General features: G+C 42.0%; 1 protein-coding gene across 1 annotated transcript; it reads left to right on the forward strand.

Annotated features, from left to right (window-relative positions):
* The first annotated feature begins 274 nt into the window (after positions 1 to 274).
* nup35 (nucleoporin 35) lies at positions 275 to 6,680 on the forward strand. Its single transcript, XM_027282286.1, has 8 exons — positions 275 to 457; positions 545 to 669; positions 2,916 to 2,973; positions 4,530 to 4,638; positions 4,729 to 4,798; positions 5,944 to 6,072; positions 6,203 to 6,337; positions 6,423 to 6,680. Exons 1-8 carry the CDS (start codon positions 316 to 318, stop codon positions 6,498 to 6,500), a joined length of 846 nt encoding a protein of 281 aa, XP_027138087.1. The 5' UTR covers positions 275 to 315; the 3' UTR covers positions 6,501 to 6,680.
* The last annotated feature ends 5,780 nt before the right edge of the window (positions 6,681 to 12,460 follow it).

The following is a 12,460-nucleotide window of genomic DNA, read 5'->3' on the forward strand; positions in this document are numbered from 1 at the left end:
TCGGTGGGTTAATGAGGCTGTCTCGTGCTTCCAGATTGAAGCATTAATATTCATTAATGAGTATGCATCTGTGTGTTACCGTGACACTGCTGTGGTTACATTTACTGCCCTGGTCCCGGTCCAGAGAGACCCCCTAAAACCGGACTGTCACAGAACCAGTATCTGTGTCTGTAATGACCTCATCATGCACAATAAAAATCTAAATTTCAGAGTGTGCAGAAGCATTTGGTTTCCATGTTATTAAAGCAGACCTCAACATCCTTCACCAATCTAAAGCAGTGCACCTCTCCTTGTCTCTCAGTGGGAACTGAACCAATGACCCTGGGTTCTCCCACATCTCCTAAGCCCATCTCTGGAGCTCAGTTTCTGCCTGGCTTCTTGATGGGTGACCTGCCAGCTCCAACTACTCCACAGCCACGTACCTTCAGCCTGGCCACACCCATCGTGGAGAGTGCAGGTAGGCACAGAGGTTAGCAGAAAGACAGCGGTCTGCAGATCAGCTGGTTATTCTTTAACTCTCCGTGTATTCTGTCCTGAACTCCAGTAGGAGGAGACTCTGCTCCACAGCCTGTTGTCCCCACCCCCAAGGATAAGAGTGGGGCCCCCCCCATTCGCAGTATCCATGATGACTTGGTTAATGTGGCCACCCCCCTCAACACACACAGGCAGGTCAGTAGACTGGCACTGTCTTATTGATGGCAGCCTCTGGGAGCCCATGTTTCAGGGCTGTAGATATCCACATAACCAACACTGCTTCCAGTTTGGTTAGCAGCCCGTTTCCGGATGGAGAGATTAGATTGATGGAGACGAGCAGCATGGGGCAGCACCCGGAAGTAAGTTTGATCTTCAGAGTGTCACTAGTTAGTTTCATTAAACTCTCCGCTTTGTTCAGTTGCACCGTCTCTTCTTACACCAACCAACCACATGCTACGCAAAACACGTGTCATAAACAAACTATCTTTATTTCCTGTGTTATTTCAGGCATGAGTGAACGTGCCTTTGCTAAATCTTTTCAGTTTATTTAACTTTATGATTATTAATATGAAATCTTCAAAAAAAACTAGTGTCATTACCACAAATCATTATTTTGTACATATCTGGCTGTGTGATGTCATCCAATGAACAGTTCCCAAGATGAGGACAGTCAGACATACACACACATACAGATTGGGATTTCTACATTTTTAGTGTGATGATGATGCTGCAGCACCCCCTATTGGCCAAATGGCACAAATTGGTTCTTAGTCTTTTTAATTGCCACCACCTCTCTACTTTGCATCTCAGACGGGGTATGCATTGAGAGATGCGAGAGACTATAAACAAGGAAACATGCAGCTGTCAGTGCTCTTTAACAGCTGAAGAGACCTTTGATGGAGCGTGTGATAACACTGATAATGTGACACAGTTATCAGTGAAGAGCAGCAGGGATTTCTCTCTGTGTTTAACAAACACCTCCACATTTATACTGTTTCCAGCTCAGAGGCACATAATCATTTCTACTGCCACAGTGCATTTATATTTTTCATGATTTCTATCTGTATGTACTCATTCTGATTGTGAATCCATTATTGAATAACTCACAATATGATTATGGTGGTCTTTTAAATGTTTGAGGGAAAACTGAAATGATGTAACGAGACAGACAGACAGATTTGGAAAAAAGAGGGCTAGAATTAAATATAGGACACTTCTTTGTTCGAAAGAGAAGGGAGGATTAAATTTACCCAATTAAAAAAAATACTACTGGGCTGCTCAACCCAGGGCTATAATCATGTGGATTACAAAATATGCAGATACATTGTGGGTGGAATGAAACAAAATTCTTGCAAAAATGTATCATAGAGTTGCTTCCATTTTTAAGTGACGTAACACTAAAGAGGCTGAAGGTGGGCAATGTCTGGATCAGGGGGACAATGAAAGTATGGTCAATGGCAGGACATAAGGTAACTAGCAGCTCAACATGGAGGGAGTTTGATTGGAAGATCAAAATGAGGTATTTTAACACTCCGTCTATTACCTCAAAGTACAGTAATACTTCGGAGAGGTGTTGGAGGGGTGTGGACTGGTGGGGGACTTCACATATATATTTTCGGATTGCCCAAAGATTTTAGATTTTTGGAAGAATATTCAAAAGGAAATAAAACATGTTTTGGGTAATGACTTTACTTTAGATCCAGCATTGTACATTAGATTAGGTATAGTCCCAGATAATGTCATAGATGGGAACTTGGCTTCCTTACTGAGAATTCTGCTTTTAATAGCAAAGAAAACAAATACTGATAGCTGAAAGCTCTGGCTCCCAATCTACTTTTGGAAACTATAGGAACCACAAGGAACCCAGCATCCTGAGAGCGCAGTGTTCTAGAGGGGTAGTAGGGTATTATGAGCTCTTTTAGATATGATGGTGCCTGACCATGAAGAGCTTTGTAAGATCATTTTAATACGATGCGTCTGATTTTTGCGATGTTACATAAGTGAAAGAATGCAGTCCTCGAAATTTGTTTTATGTGGACGTTAAAGGACAAATCCTGATCAAAAACAACTCCAAGATTCTTTACAGTGGAGCTGGAGGCCAGGGTGATCCCATCTAAAGTAACTAAGACTCTAGAAAGAGAGTTTCTGAGGTGTTTGGATCAGCGTCACATGTGACTGAATGTAAAAGATAATAATGATGTAAAAAATATTTATCTCAATAATAAAACTTCATCTGGGATTTTGAGTGAATGCACATGTATACATTTGATGTAAAAATTAAAAACTTAAAACTAAACTAAAAAAGAAGGATGCAATTGTTTGTAATTAACAAGATGTTTAATGAACTGGTGACTTTTAGATATAGCAAAGAACAGTCAGCCATGCATGAAACCACAAAATGTGTTGAAGACATTCTTTTAAATCTTTTTCTGTCTCTCCAGTGTTTTCCGGTTATTCAGTCCCCTTTGTCTGCACGCGGGGCCTCAACTCCTGGAACAGGTACACACTGACACCATTATTACTACTGATACTGGTGCTGATGTATAAAAAAATCTGTTCAAAGTTTAGAGTCATCATTACTTCATTTCCGTTTGTCACAGTGAATTAACTATTAACCACATTCACACAGCAGCCATTTTTCTCTGACCTCACACTCTGCAAGAGACGTAGGAATATGTTATGTAGGATTCTAGTCAGATGTATGATCAACCAATTATACCAAAGAGGTGCTATAGATCATTACGTTCACATGATGTTGTAGAAGAAGTTTCATGTCACAGGTCATACACCATGGCAAGACTGAGCACAGCAACAAGACACAAGGTAGTTCTACTGCATCAGCAAGGTCTCTCCCAGACAAAGATTTCAAAGCAGACTGGTGTTTTTAAAATGTTCAAGGTGTTTGAAGAAGCATAAAGAAACAGTTACTGATGCAGTGGTCATCCAGAGAAACTTAGTGCAGTGTATAAAAAACACATCAAGCTCATTTCCCTTTGAAATCTGAAGATGTCCAGCAGCTCAGAACTGGCAGTGACCAGTGGGACCTAGGTACGCCCATCCACTGTCTGTCGAAGTCTCTCCAAGTGGTCTTCATGGAAGAGTTGTAGCCAAAAAGCCATACTTCTGATATGGAAACAAGGCCATGGGACTCGAAAAACACAGGAACTACGGTGCAGAAAAATGTGAAATATTTAGCTGTAGCAGAAGACTGTTTGTTTGTTCACAGAAGAGCTGGAGAGCAGTACAATAATGAGTGTCTGCAGGGGACAGTGAAGCATGGTGGAGGTTTCAAACTCAACCGGTCGTGGTGGATGACTGTCCACCAATGAGCTTGGGTCTGCTCAAGGTTTCTGCCTGTTAAAAGGAAGTTTTTCCTCGCCAGTGTCACCAAGTGCTCGCTCATGGTGGAACTGTTGGTCTCTGTAAATAATATTATGAAGAGTACGGTCTAGACCTGCTCTGTATGAAAAGTGAGATAACTTTTGTTTTGATATGGTGCTATAAATAAAATTGATCTTAATTGATGACAATTTATTCTTTGAAGGCAAAGGGTGGTCACACCAAATATTAATTAATTGGTGAAAATAAACACTTTTTTAACACCATTTTTGAATGCATACTGAGTTTACACTGCACAGTACTGTATATTAAGGTAAAACAACATATTTGAATGATACTGTGAGACAACAGCTAACACACAAGACACAAGAGAGTTTGCTCTTCCATCTCTTCTCTATAGAACTATCCAGCTCATTAGATAAGATATGATAGATTTTATTGATTCCACACTGGGGAAATAAATAAATAAATAGGGCATGTTCTGGTGGCTCTGTTGGTGGATTGGGATCAGTTTGGGAACAGTCTGCATGTTGTGTCTTTGGGCAAGATACTGCACCCTAGATTGCTCCTGAAGGCTGCACCATCAGTGTATGAAATTGTGTGAATGAATAAATGAGACATATAGTGTAAAGCTTTAAGTGGTCAGAAGACTAGAAAGGTGTTTATATAAGTACAGTCCATTTACCGTCTGTCTCTCTCCCTCTGCCTGTCTCTAGGTGTGCAGCAGGTGTGCCTGTCTCCAGCTCAGGTGGATCCCTTCTACAGTCAGGGAGAGTCTCTGTCATCTGATGACCAGCTTGACCAGACCTGGGTCACAGTCTTTGGGTATTTATACCATTAAATGTACAAACTGATAACACTGCTGAAGTGCTCTGTGTACTGTGGATACATTGACACATGAACTGTGTGTGTTAGTTTTCCTCCAGCCTCGGCCTCATACATCCTGCTGCAGTTCGCTCAGTACGGAAACATCCTCAAACACACGGTGAGACACACACACACACAAAGCATCTAGTCCTATAGCAACATGACTAATCATTTTCATCATTTAGATGACAGGGTTTTTTTGTACATCGCCAATGCAGGCAAGAAATTAGCATGTAGAAGAGTGAATGTGACACAGAATGGGCTGATTGTGTGCCTCAAACAGAAGCTACTTTGATACTTTATGTTGCAGACCAGTTCCCCCAAGAAAATGGAGCTCCACTTATCTCTGTTACCACCTACGTGAGAATCATGCCTAACAGCACAGAGTGTTGGGATGATAGCCACAAAGACTGCAGAGTTATGATGCAGCAAAGAGACTTGCACATAGCCATCATAAAGCAGAGGTTTAGTTACAAGATGAATTGAAATTTTGCATTAAGGTTGTAAATAAAAGGACATCAAAAGTATATAATAAGTATTGCTATAAATATATAAATCTCTCCATGATGGCATTCTCACTGAATTAGGGCTGCCACAAACAATTATTTTGATAGTCGACTAATCGGATCATATGTAAATTGACTGTAAATCATACAGCTTATCACACCAGCATGCAGCTGATCAGATCATTAGCTTTCAGCTTGAAGTATGAGCTAACTGAAAATAAAAACAATTAACATGAGAGCTCATTAACCCTTTAATGAAAGTCCACGGCCCTGGTAAACGGCGAGGTCCCGGCGGACGGGCGCTGTAAAGCTCGCGGCTCCACCTTCGGCCCCGAGTCTTTCCATGCGGTCCCTGACCCGCCGAGTTGAGTCCCCCGGGCAGAAGTTGCGAAAAAATCGTGGTGGTTGGTTAAAATTGAAACACCGGTCTGAATTCACGGGGATTCAGTGAATTTGCAAATCGCAACATTGTGAATTTCTGGAGGGTTTGTGTTATGGTATCATTTACGGTACAGTCAGGCCTGATGCCGATTACCACTACTGCGCATGTGCGTAGGTGTGTTTGTGTGTGTGTATGAGACAGAAAGGCAGACGCGGCAGTGGAAGCTGCAGCCGCAGTTTCAAGAGAAAAGCGAAGTTAAATAAAAAAAACATAATCTTGACTAATCGATTAATTGTGGCAGCCCAACATTGAATTTACATAAAATGTGCACCGTCATGTTATGGAAAATAACCTGTTGCTTCGGTTTGCTGACAGATGGCATCTCCTGGTAACTGGATGCACCTTCAGTATCAGTCCAGACTTCAGGCCAGGAAAGCTCTGTCTAAAGATGGAAAAGTGTTTGGTGACGCCATCATGGTGGGAGTCAAACCCTGCATAGACAAGGTCAGTACTCATTTTACTCACCTGCTTTTCTCTGTCGCTCTCTCTGCTCTCTGATTAACCTTCCACATCAGGTGACATTGAGCCCAGTATGAACTGAGCAGCAGTGAATTTGTTGTTCTCGCTGTCTCAGAGTGTGATGGACAGCAGCGTAGCCGTCTCCTCTCCACTCTCCACCTCCTTTTCCTCCTCTGTCCTCCCATCGACTCCTCGCTCAGCCATCAGACCGCTCAGCGCCGCCTACAGGAGCTCCGTCAGTGACTACCAGGTGACTTGTGGCCTCAGTCTTTTTTGGGTCCACTTCAAAATTTGAGCTGATTTCATGAATAAAATCACTGTCTCACTGTCTTTAGGTGGTAACAGACAGACAGACACCCAGGAAAGACGACAGTTTTGTTTCCAAGGCGATGGAGTACATGTTTGGCTGGTGACGTTGTACATCACAATGGATCATGGGATGCCTTCAGCCTCAGAACAGAGGGGAATCTGAATGGACAGATGGACGGATGACTAATCTACTACTGTGTGTTGTGGAGGAGCTTTCTGTCTTTCTCTTTTATAGTGTTTTTTTTATGTTTGATTCAATAAAGTTTTTCTCTGGTTTGAATTAAGTGACACTGAAGCTTCATTCAGAGGTGATGCTCTTCTTCACTGTTGACTTTACATCCTCACTTTCATACTCCGTGGTTGACAGCCTCCACACTGCTGCTTTCAGTCGTTCCACCAGATGTGAAACCTGGCTCCAGGTGTTTGCACTGATGATGGGTGGTGAGGCCTAGCTAACAGTGGCTGTTTCAGTTGGTCACATTGGGTTTGGATGGGGCTGAGGTCCGGCCTCTTTGCAGTCCAGAGATGTTCTATAACAAACACTAAAACATCTTCAGCTGTTGCCCCTTTTCACACAGTGCACATTGTCATATTTAAACAGGAAAAGGACAAACAAACAGTTTTCTCATTGTTTCCCTTCTGTAGACCTACAGAGCCCAAACCAGGAAAAACAAACTGACTAACACATAGGAGTATTGATAGTGTTCACATACTTTATTTAAAAGTTTGACAGTTTGGTAACTATGTTTGTTTTCTTGCTGAGAACATAATGTACACCCATCACGTCTACAAATATGAAGCTGGAGCCAGGAATGATTAGATTATCTTTGTTTAATACAAAGACTGTAATGAGGAAGCAGCAAGCTGTTCACTCTGCTCACACACGACTGCTCAGCGAGACATCCGAGCTGTCTAATAGTGAAGTTCGCGGATGACACAGCTGTGGTTGGACGAATCGCTAACAACGACGAGTCGGACTACAGGCAGGAAGTGGAACACCTGGAGGGTTGGTGCAGAGAAAACAACCTCTGCATCAACGTGAAGAAGACCAAGGAGATGATCGTGGACTTCAGAAGGGGCAGACATCTCCCCCCTCCCCTGCACATCGGAGGGACAGCGGTGGCTTAGTCAATGACTAATATCTGATTATGATATTGATTTGTTCTGTCTCACTGAACCTGGCTGCAGGAGGATGAATATGTTAGCTTAAATGAATCCACTCCTCCCAAACATGTTTACTCATATTCCTCGAAGACTGTCGAGGTGGTGGAGTTGGAGCCAATTTGACTCAAGTCCAATAATAAATCCTAAACCTAAACTAATTTAATTCATTTGAAAGCCTTGTTCTTAGCCTCACTCACCAACCTGAAAAACATTGCAGCCAATTTTATTTGTTACAGTATATCGAGCTCCAGGTCCTTATTCTGAATTTTTATCTGAATTTGCATCAGGCTTGATCCTTAAAATAGATAAAGTAATTATTGTGGTGATTTTAACATTCATGTGGACAACCAAATGATAGTCTTAGTACTGTGTTTATCTCTCTATTAGGACCGGATGGCTGCGTGTCTGTGCTGGGATTACTCCAACCCCCCATCCCTCTCCCTGGTTGCTAGTGATGTGTTTCATGTTGTAGATGTACTGATATGTGCTAAAACTGCTGAGGTGTTTTTGTCCTGCTCCCAGAGTGTACTCCTGACAGGAGCACAGACTGTGGGTTGTTCTTTTTTTCTCCTCCCCTCTCCCCCTGTTGTATCCCTTTTTTCTTCTTTCCTTTGGCTACCATACACTGTCCTGTCCTCCCCCACTTTCATTTACATGTATTATTTGATGGACAGACTGGTTTGCAATTTCGTTGTACTGTACTTGTACTGCTACGATGACAAAATAAGCCCCTATCATCATCATCATCATCATCAACATCATTAGAATCTCAATTGGCTTTTGTGTCAAAGTGTAAATAAACCGACTCATTGTCTGAACACACTCTTGTCTTGTTCTCTCATATGGCATTCAAATTGATCATCTAATAGTCTTTCCACAGAATCCTCTTCGTCTCACCATTTTTTAATAACCTTTGAGTTTATATTACTGGATCTATAGCCTTTGTGTAGAAACTCCTACAGCAGATGTTATCTGATATGTGCTGTAGCCAAATTTAAGGAAGTGATTCCTTCAGCATTGAATTCAATGCCATGTCTCCATGTAACGGAGGACTTGTCTGCTTCCTTTAGCCCTCACAAATAGATCATCTTGTTAATAGTACTACAGGCTCATTACGGACAACTCTAGACCTCTATTGCACCTTTGAAAAAGAAAATTAAACAAAGAGGTTAGCACCATGGTATAGCCAGCAGACTCGTAAATTAAAGCAGAGACACTAAATCTGAACGCAAATGGCGTGGCCACGAAAACATACAGGAAGGCTCTCCGTAATGCCAGGCAGCCTACTACTCTTCATTATAGAGGAGATAAGAACAACCCCAGGTTTCTCTTCAGCACTGTAGTCAGACTAACAGAGAATCACAGCTCTACTGAACCATCTATTCCTTTAGGTCTAAGTAGCAATGACTTCATGGGCTTCTTTAATGATAAAATTAAAACTATTGAGACAAAATCATCACTTCTTGCCCTCAACAGGCATTGATCTGCATTCTGGATACAGCAGTTTGGAAACAGCTGTAAAACCGATATGTATTTAGACTGTTTTTCTTCGACCTCATCAAATAACTTTAATCATTTCTACGCTAAGCCGTCAACCTGTCTCTTAGACCCTATCCACACAGGCTACTCAAGGATGTTTTACCTCTAGTTAGTCATTCTTTATTGGATACGATTAATCTGTCTTTATTATCAGGATATGTACCACAGTCCTTTAAGGTAGCTGTAATTAAACTTCTTCTTAAAAGCCACTCTGATCTAGAGGTCTTAGCCAACTACGACCGATATCAAACCTTCCCTTTCTGTCTAAGATACTTGAGAAGCTGTAGCTAATCGCTGTGTGACTTTCTCCATAACAATAGAGTGCATCATAGCACAGAGACCGCATTAGTCAAAGTTACAGATGACCTCCTAATGGCATCAGACAAAGGACTCATCTCTGTACTTGTCCTGTTAGATTCTATGCTGCATTTGACACCATTGACCATCAAATTCTTTCAGAGACTGGAACATCAAATTGGCATCAAAGAAACCGTACTAAGCTGGTTTAAATCGTATTTCTTAGATCGATTCCGTTTTGTTCACTCATGATGAATCCTCCATGCATACCAAAGTTTGTCATGGGTCCCATAAGGTTCTGTACTAGGACCACTTCTATTCAGTTTATGGGAACATTATTAGGAATTACTTATCAATTTTCATTGTTATGCTGACGACACCCAATTATATTTATTGATCAAGCCTGATAAAATCTATCAATTAATTAAACCCAAGCATGCCTTAGGATATAAAAAGTTGGATGACCTACAACTTTCTGATGTTAAATTCAGACAAAACTGAAGTTCTTGTAATTGGACCCAAACACCTCAGAAACTCTCTTTCTAGAGACTTAGTTACTTTAGATGGGATCACCCTGGCCTCCCAGCTCCACTGTCTTGAATCTTGGAGTTTGTCCTTTAACGTCCACATAAAACAAATTTCGAGGACTGCATTCTTCCACTTACGTAACATCGCTAAAATCAGACGCCTTGTCTCTCAAGCGGATGCAGAAAAACTAGTCCACGCATTTGTTACTTCTAGGCTGGACTATTGTAACTCTTTGTTATCAGGCTGCTCTAATAAGTCTCTTAGGACTTTGCAGTTAATTCAGAATGCTGCTGCACGTGTTTGACAGGAACCAAGATCAGAAATCACATCTCTCCCATTTTGGCTTCCTTGCATTGGCTACCTATTAAATCTAGAATAGAATTTAAAATTCTTCTCCTTACTTACCAAAGCTCTTCATGGTCAGGCACCATCATATCTAAAAGGCTCATAATACCTACTACCCCTCTAGAAAACTGCGCTCTCAGGCGCTGGTTCCTTGTGGTTCCTATAGTTTCCAAAAGTAGATTGGGAGCCAGAGCTTTCACTATCAAGCTCCTCTTCTGTGGAACAACTACCATTCTGGGTTCGGGAGGCAGACACGGTCAAAACTTTTAAGAGTAGACTTAAGACTTTCATTTTTGATAAGCTTATAGTTAGGCTGGCTCAGGTCATCTCTTAGTTATGCTGCATAGGTTAGACTGCCGGGGACTCTCCTTCCCTTCTCTCTCTCTCCCTCTTTCTCTCTCAGTCTTTCTCTCTTCCTCTCTCCCCCTCTCTCCCATTTGTGGACATACTGTCTGATTAATGCATGTTACTAACCAAACTTTCCCGAGTTTCTGTGCTCTCTCGTCCAGCAGGTTCTCGTGGTCGTGGCTGCTGCTGTGATCCTACAGACGTCCACTACACATATTATTAGGGCCCGTGCGCGCGGTGCGAGGCCCTATTGGATTGCAAGTGTTCATTATTTTTTTTTCGTTTTTCCGCATTTTTATTTTACTTAATCTTCCTAAAAGTAAATGCATTTTCGACAGCCCAATCCCCTTGAAAACTTACGAAAATTTGCCTACCCCCCCCCCTGTTGGGTTTAAAATTACGTATTTTGGGGGTTGCCACATGCGACCCATATGGCTCGACAGCGCCACTTGATGTGTGTTTTCGGAGGGGCCCCTCGCCACGGGTTTCATCCACGTGTTGAAATTTGGAGGGAGTATGTAACATGCCGAGACACACAAAAAATTCTCTTGGTGACCGGGCTACAGTGAACCATACGGCGTCCAATTTTTGCCAAAGTTGGACTTTTCGTGTTTTTGGGTTATTTCCAGGGTCGCATTTGACGAACTCCTCCTAGGGTTTCATCCAGTGTGTTTGAAACTTGCCGTGTGTGTTCTTAAGGCCTCAACAATGAAAAGTTATCAAAATCGTAAGTTTCGCTTTTCTGTTTAGGAGGGGTGGGGCACAAAATTCGCCGCGTTTTTGTGAAATTTCGACATGCTATAACTCTGCAAAAAATAATCCAATCTTCCCCAAACTCTGATATATGGCAGTCTGGCATAGAACACATTTCCATAACAAAATTTGGTGATTTTCACAGCGCCACCTGTTGATGAAGTGTCATATTTACGTGACGATAGCTTTCTCCAGTGTTTGAGTATATCCACCTCAAACTGGGTGTGGATTTTGTCAAGGCCTTGGTGTTGACATTTGAGAATTTTCACGAGTTTTCATCAGAGAGCGTGGCCGTGACGGCGCGTCAAAGTCAATGCTGCTGATTTTTTCGAAAAAAAAATGAGACTCCATTGACTTTTGGGTTGTTTTCAGGCAAAAGTGTTGGCCTTCATATATTTCTCAGACTCTCTGAAACTTGTTATGGTTGTTATGACCAATATTATGCACATTCGGCTGCATAATTAATGAGGGGGCGGGGCAAAAGAGCTCTATAGCGCCCCCTGGAATTTTTCCTTGTAACCGCCACAGTTTTGGACACAGAGTCATGAAACTCAGCCGACTTGTAGAACCTGGCAAATCGCATTTTGCTGTTTTGGGCTGGTTGACAAGGGGTGTTTGAACGAACTCCTCCTGGGATTTTATCATTCACTTCAAACTTGGTAGGTGTGTTCACATAGACTTCCTGAGTAAAAGTGATCAAAATATGAATTTTGAGGAAACGTGTGGGCGTGGAGATCCATAAAAAGATTCAAAGAAGAAATCGTCAGGAAGCACCTGCTGATGGCTTGTGATTCAGACCGATGTTATGCACATGTCGACGTGCGCACATTTCGCACGTGACGTCCTGAGTTCTTCCACCCTTTTTTCCCTGTTAAAGGTTTTTTGTGGGCCAGTTTTTCCTCACTCGAACCGAGGGTCTAAGGACCGAGGGTGTCACCCCCTCTACAGATTGTGAAGCCTTCCGTGGCAAATGTACTTTGTGACTTTTGGCTATACAAATAAAATTTTATTTAATCTGATCTGAAAACTGGGTATTTCAACACAGATCTAGAGAATCCTAAACCTAAAGATCAGGATTCTGCTCTGGTAA

This window comes from Larimichthys crocea, chromosome IX (genome assembly GCF_000972845.2).
Source record: "Larimichthys crocea isolate SSNF chromosome IX, L_crocea_2.0, whole genome shotgun sequence".
Taxonomy (NCBI): Eukaryota; Metazoa; Chordata; class Actinopteri; family Sciaenidae; genus Larimichthys; species Larimichthys crocea.

What these genes read in the sequence shown, in the direction of transcription:
- nup35 (XM_027282286.1), top strand. Translation starts at nt 316, where the DNA reads ATGACCCTGGGTTCTCCCACATCTCCTAAGCCCATCTCTGGAGCTCAG. An exon ending in TCAAACCCTGCATAGACAAG is followed by an intron (nt 6,073 to 6,202) that starts GTCAGTACTCAT and finishes TCGCTGTCTCAG; the next exon opens with AGTGTGATGGACAGCAGCGT. An exon ending in GCTCCGTCAGTGACTACCAG is followed by an intron (nt 6,338 to 6,422) that starts GTGACTTGTGGC and finishes CACTGTCTTTAG; the next exon opens with GTGGTAACAGACAGACAGAC.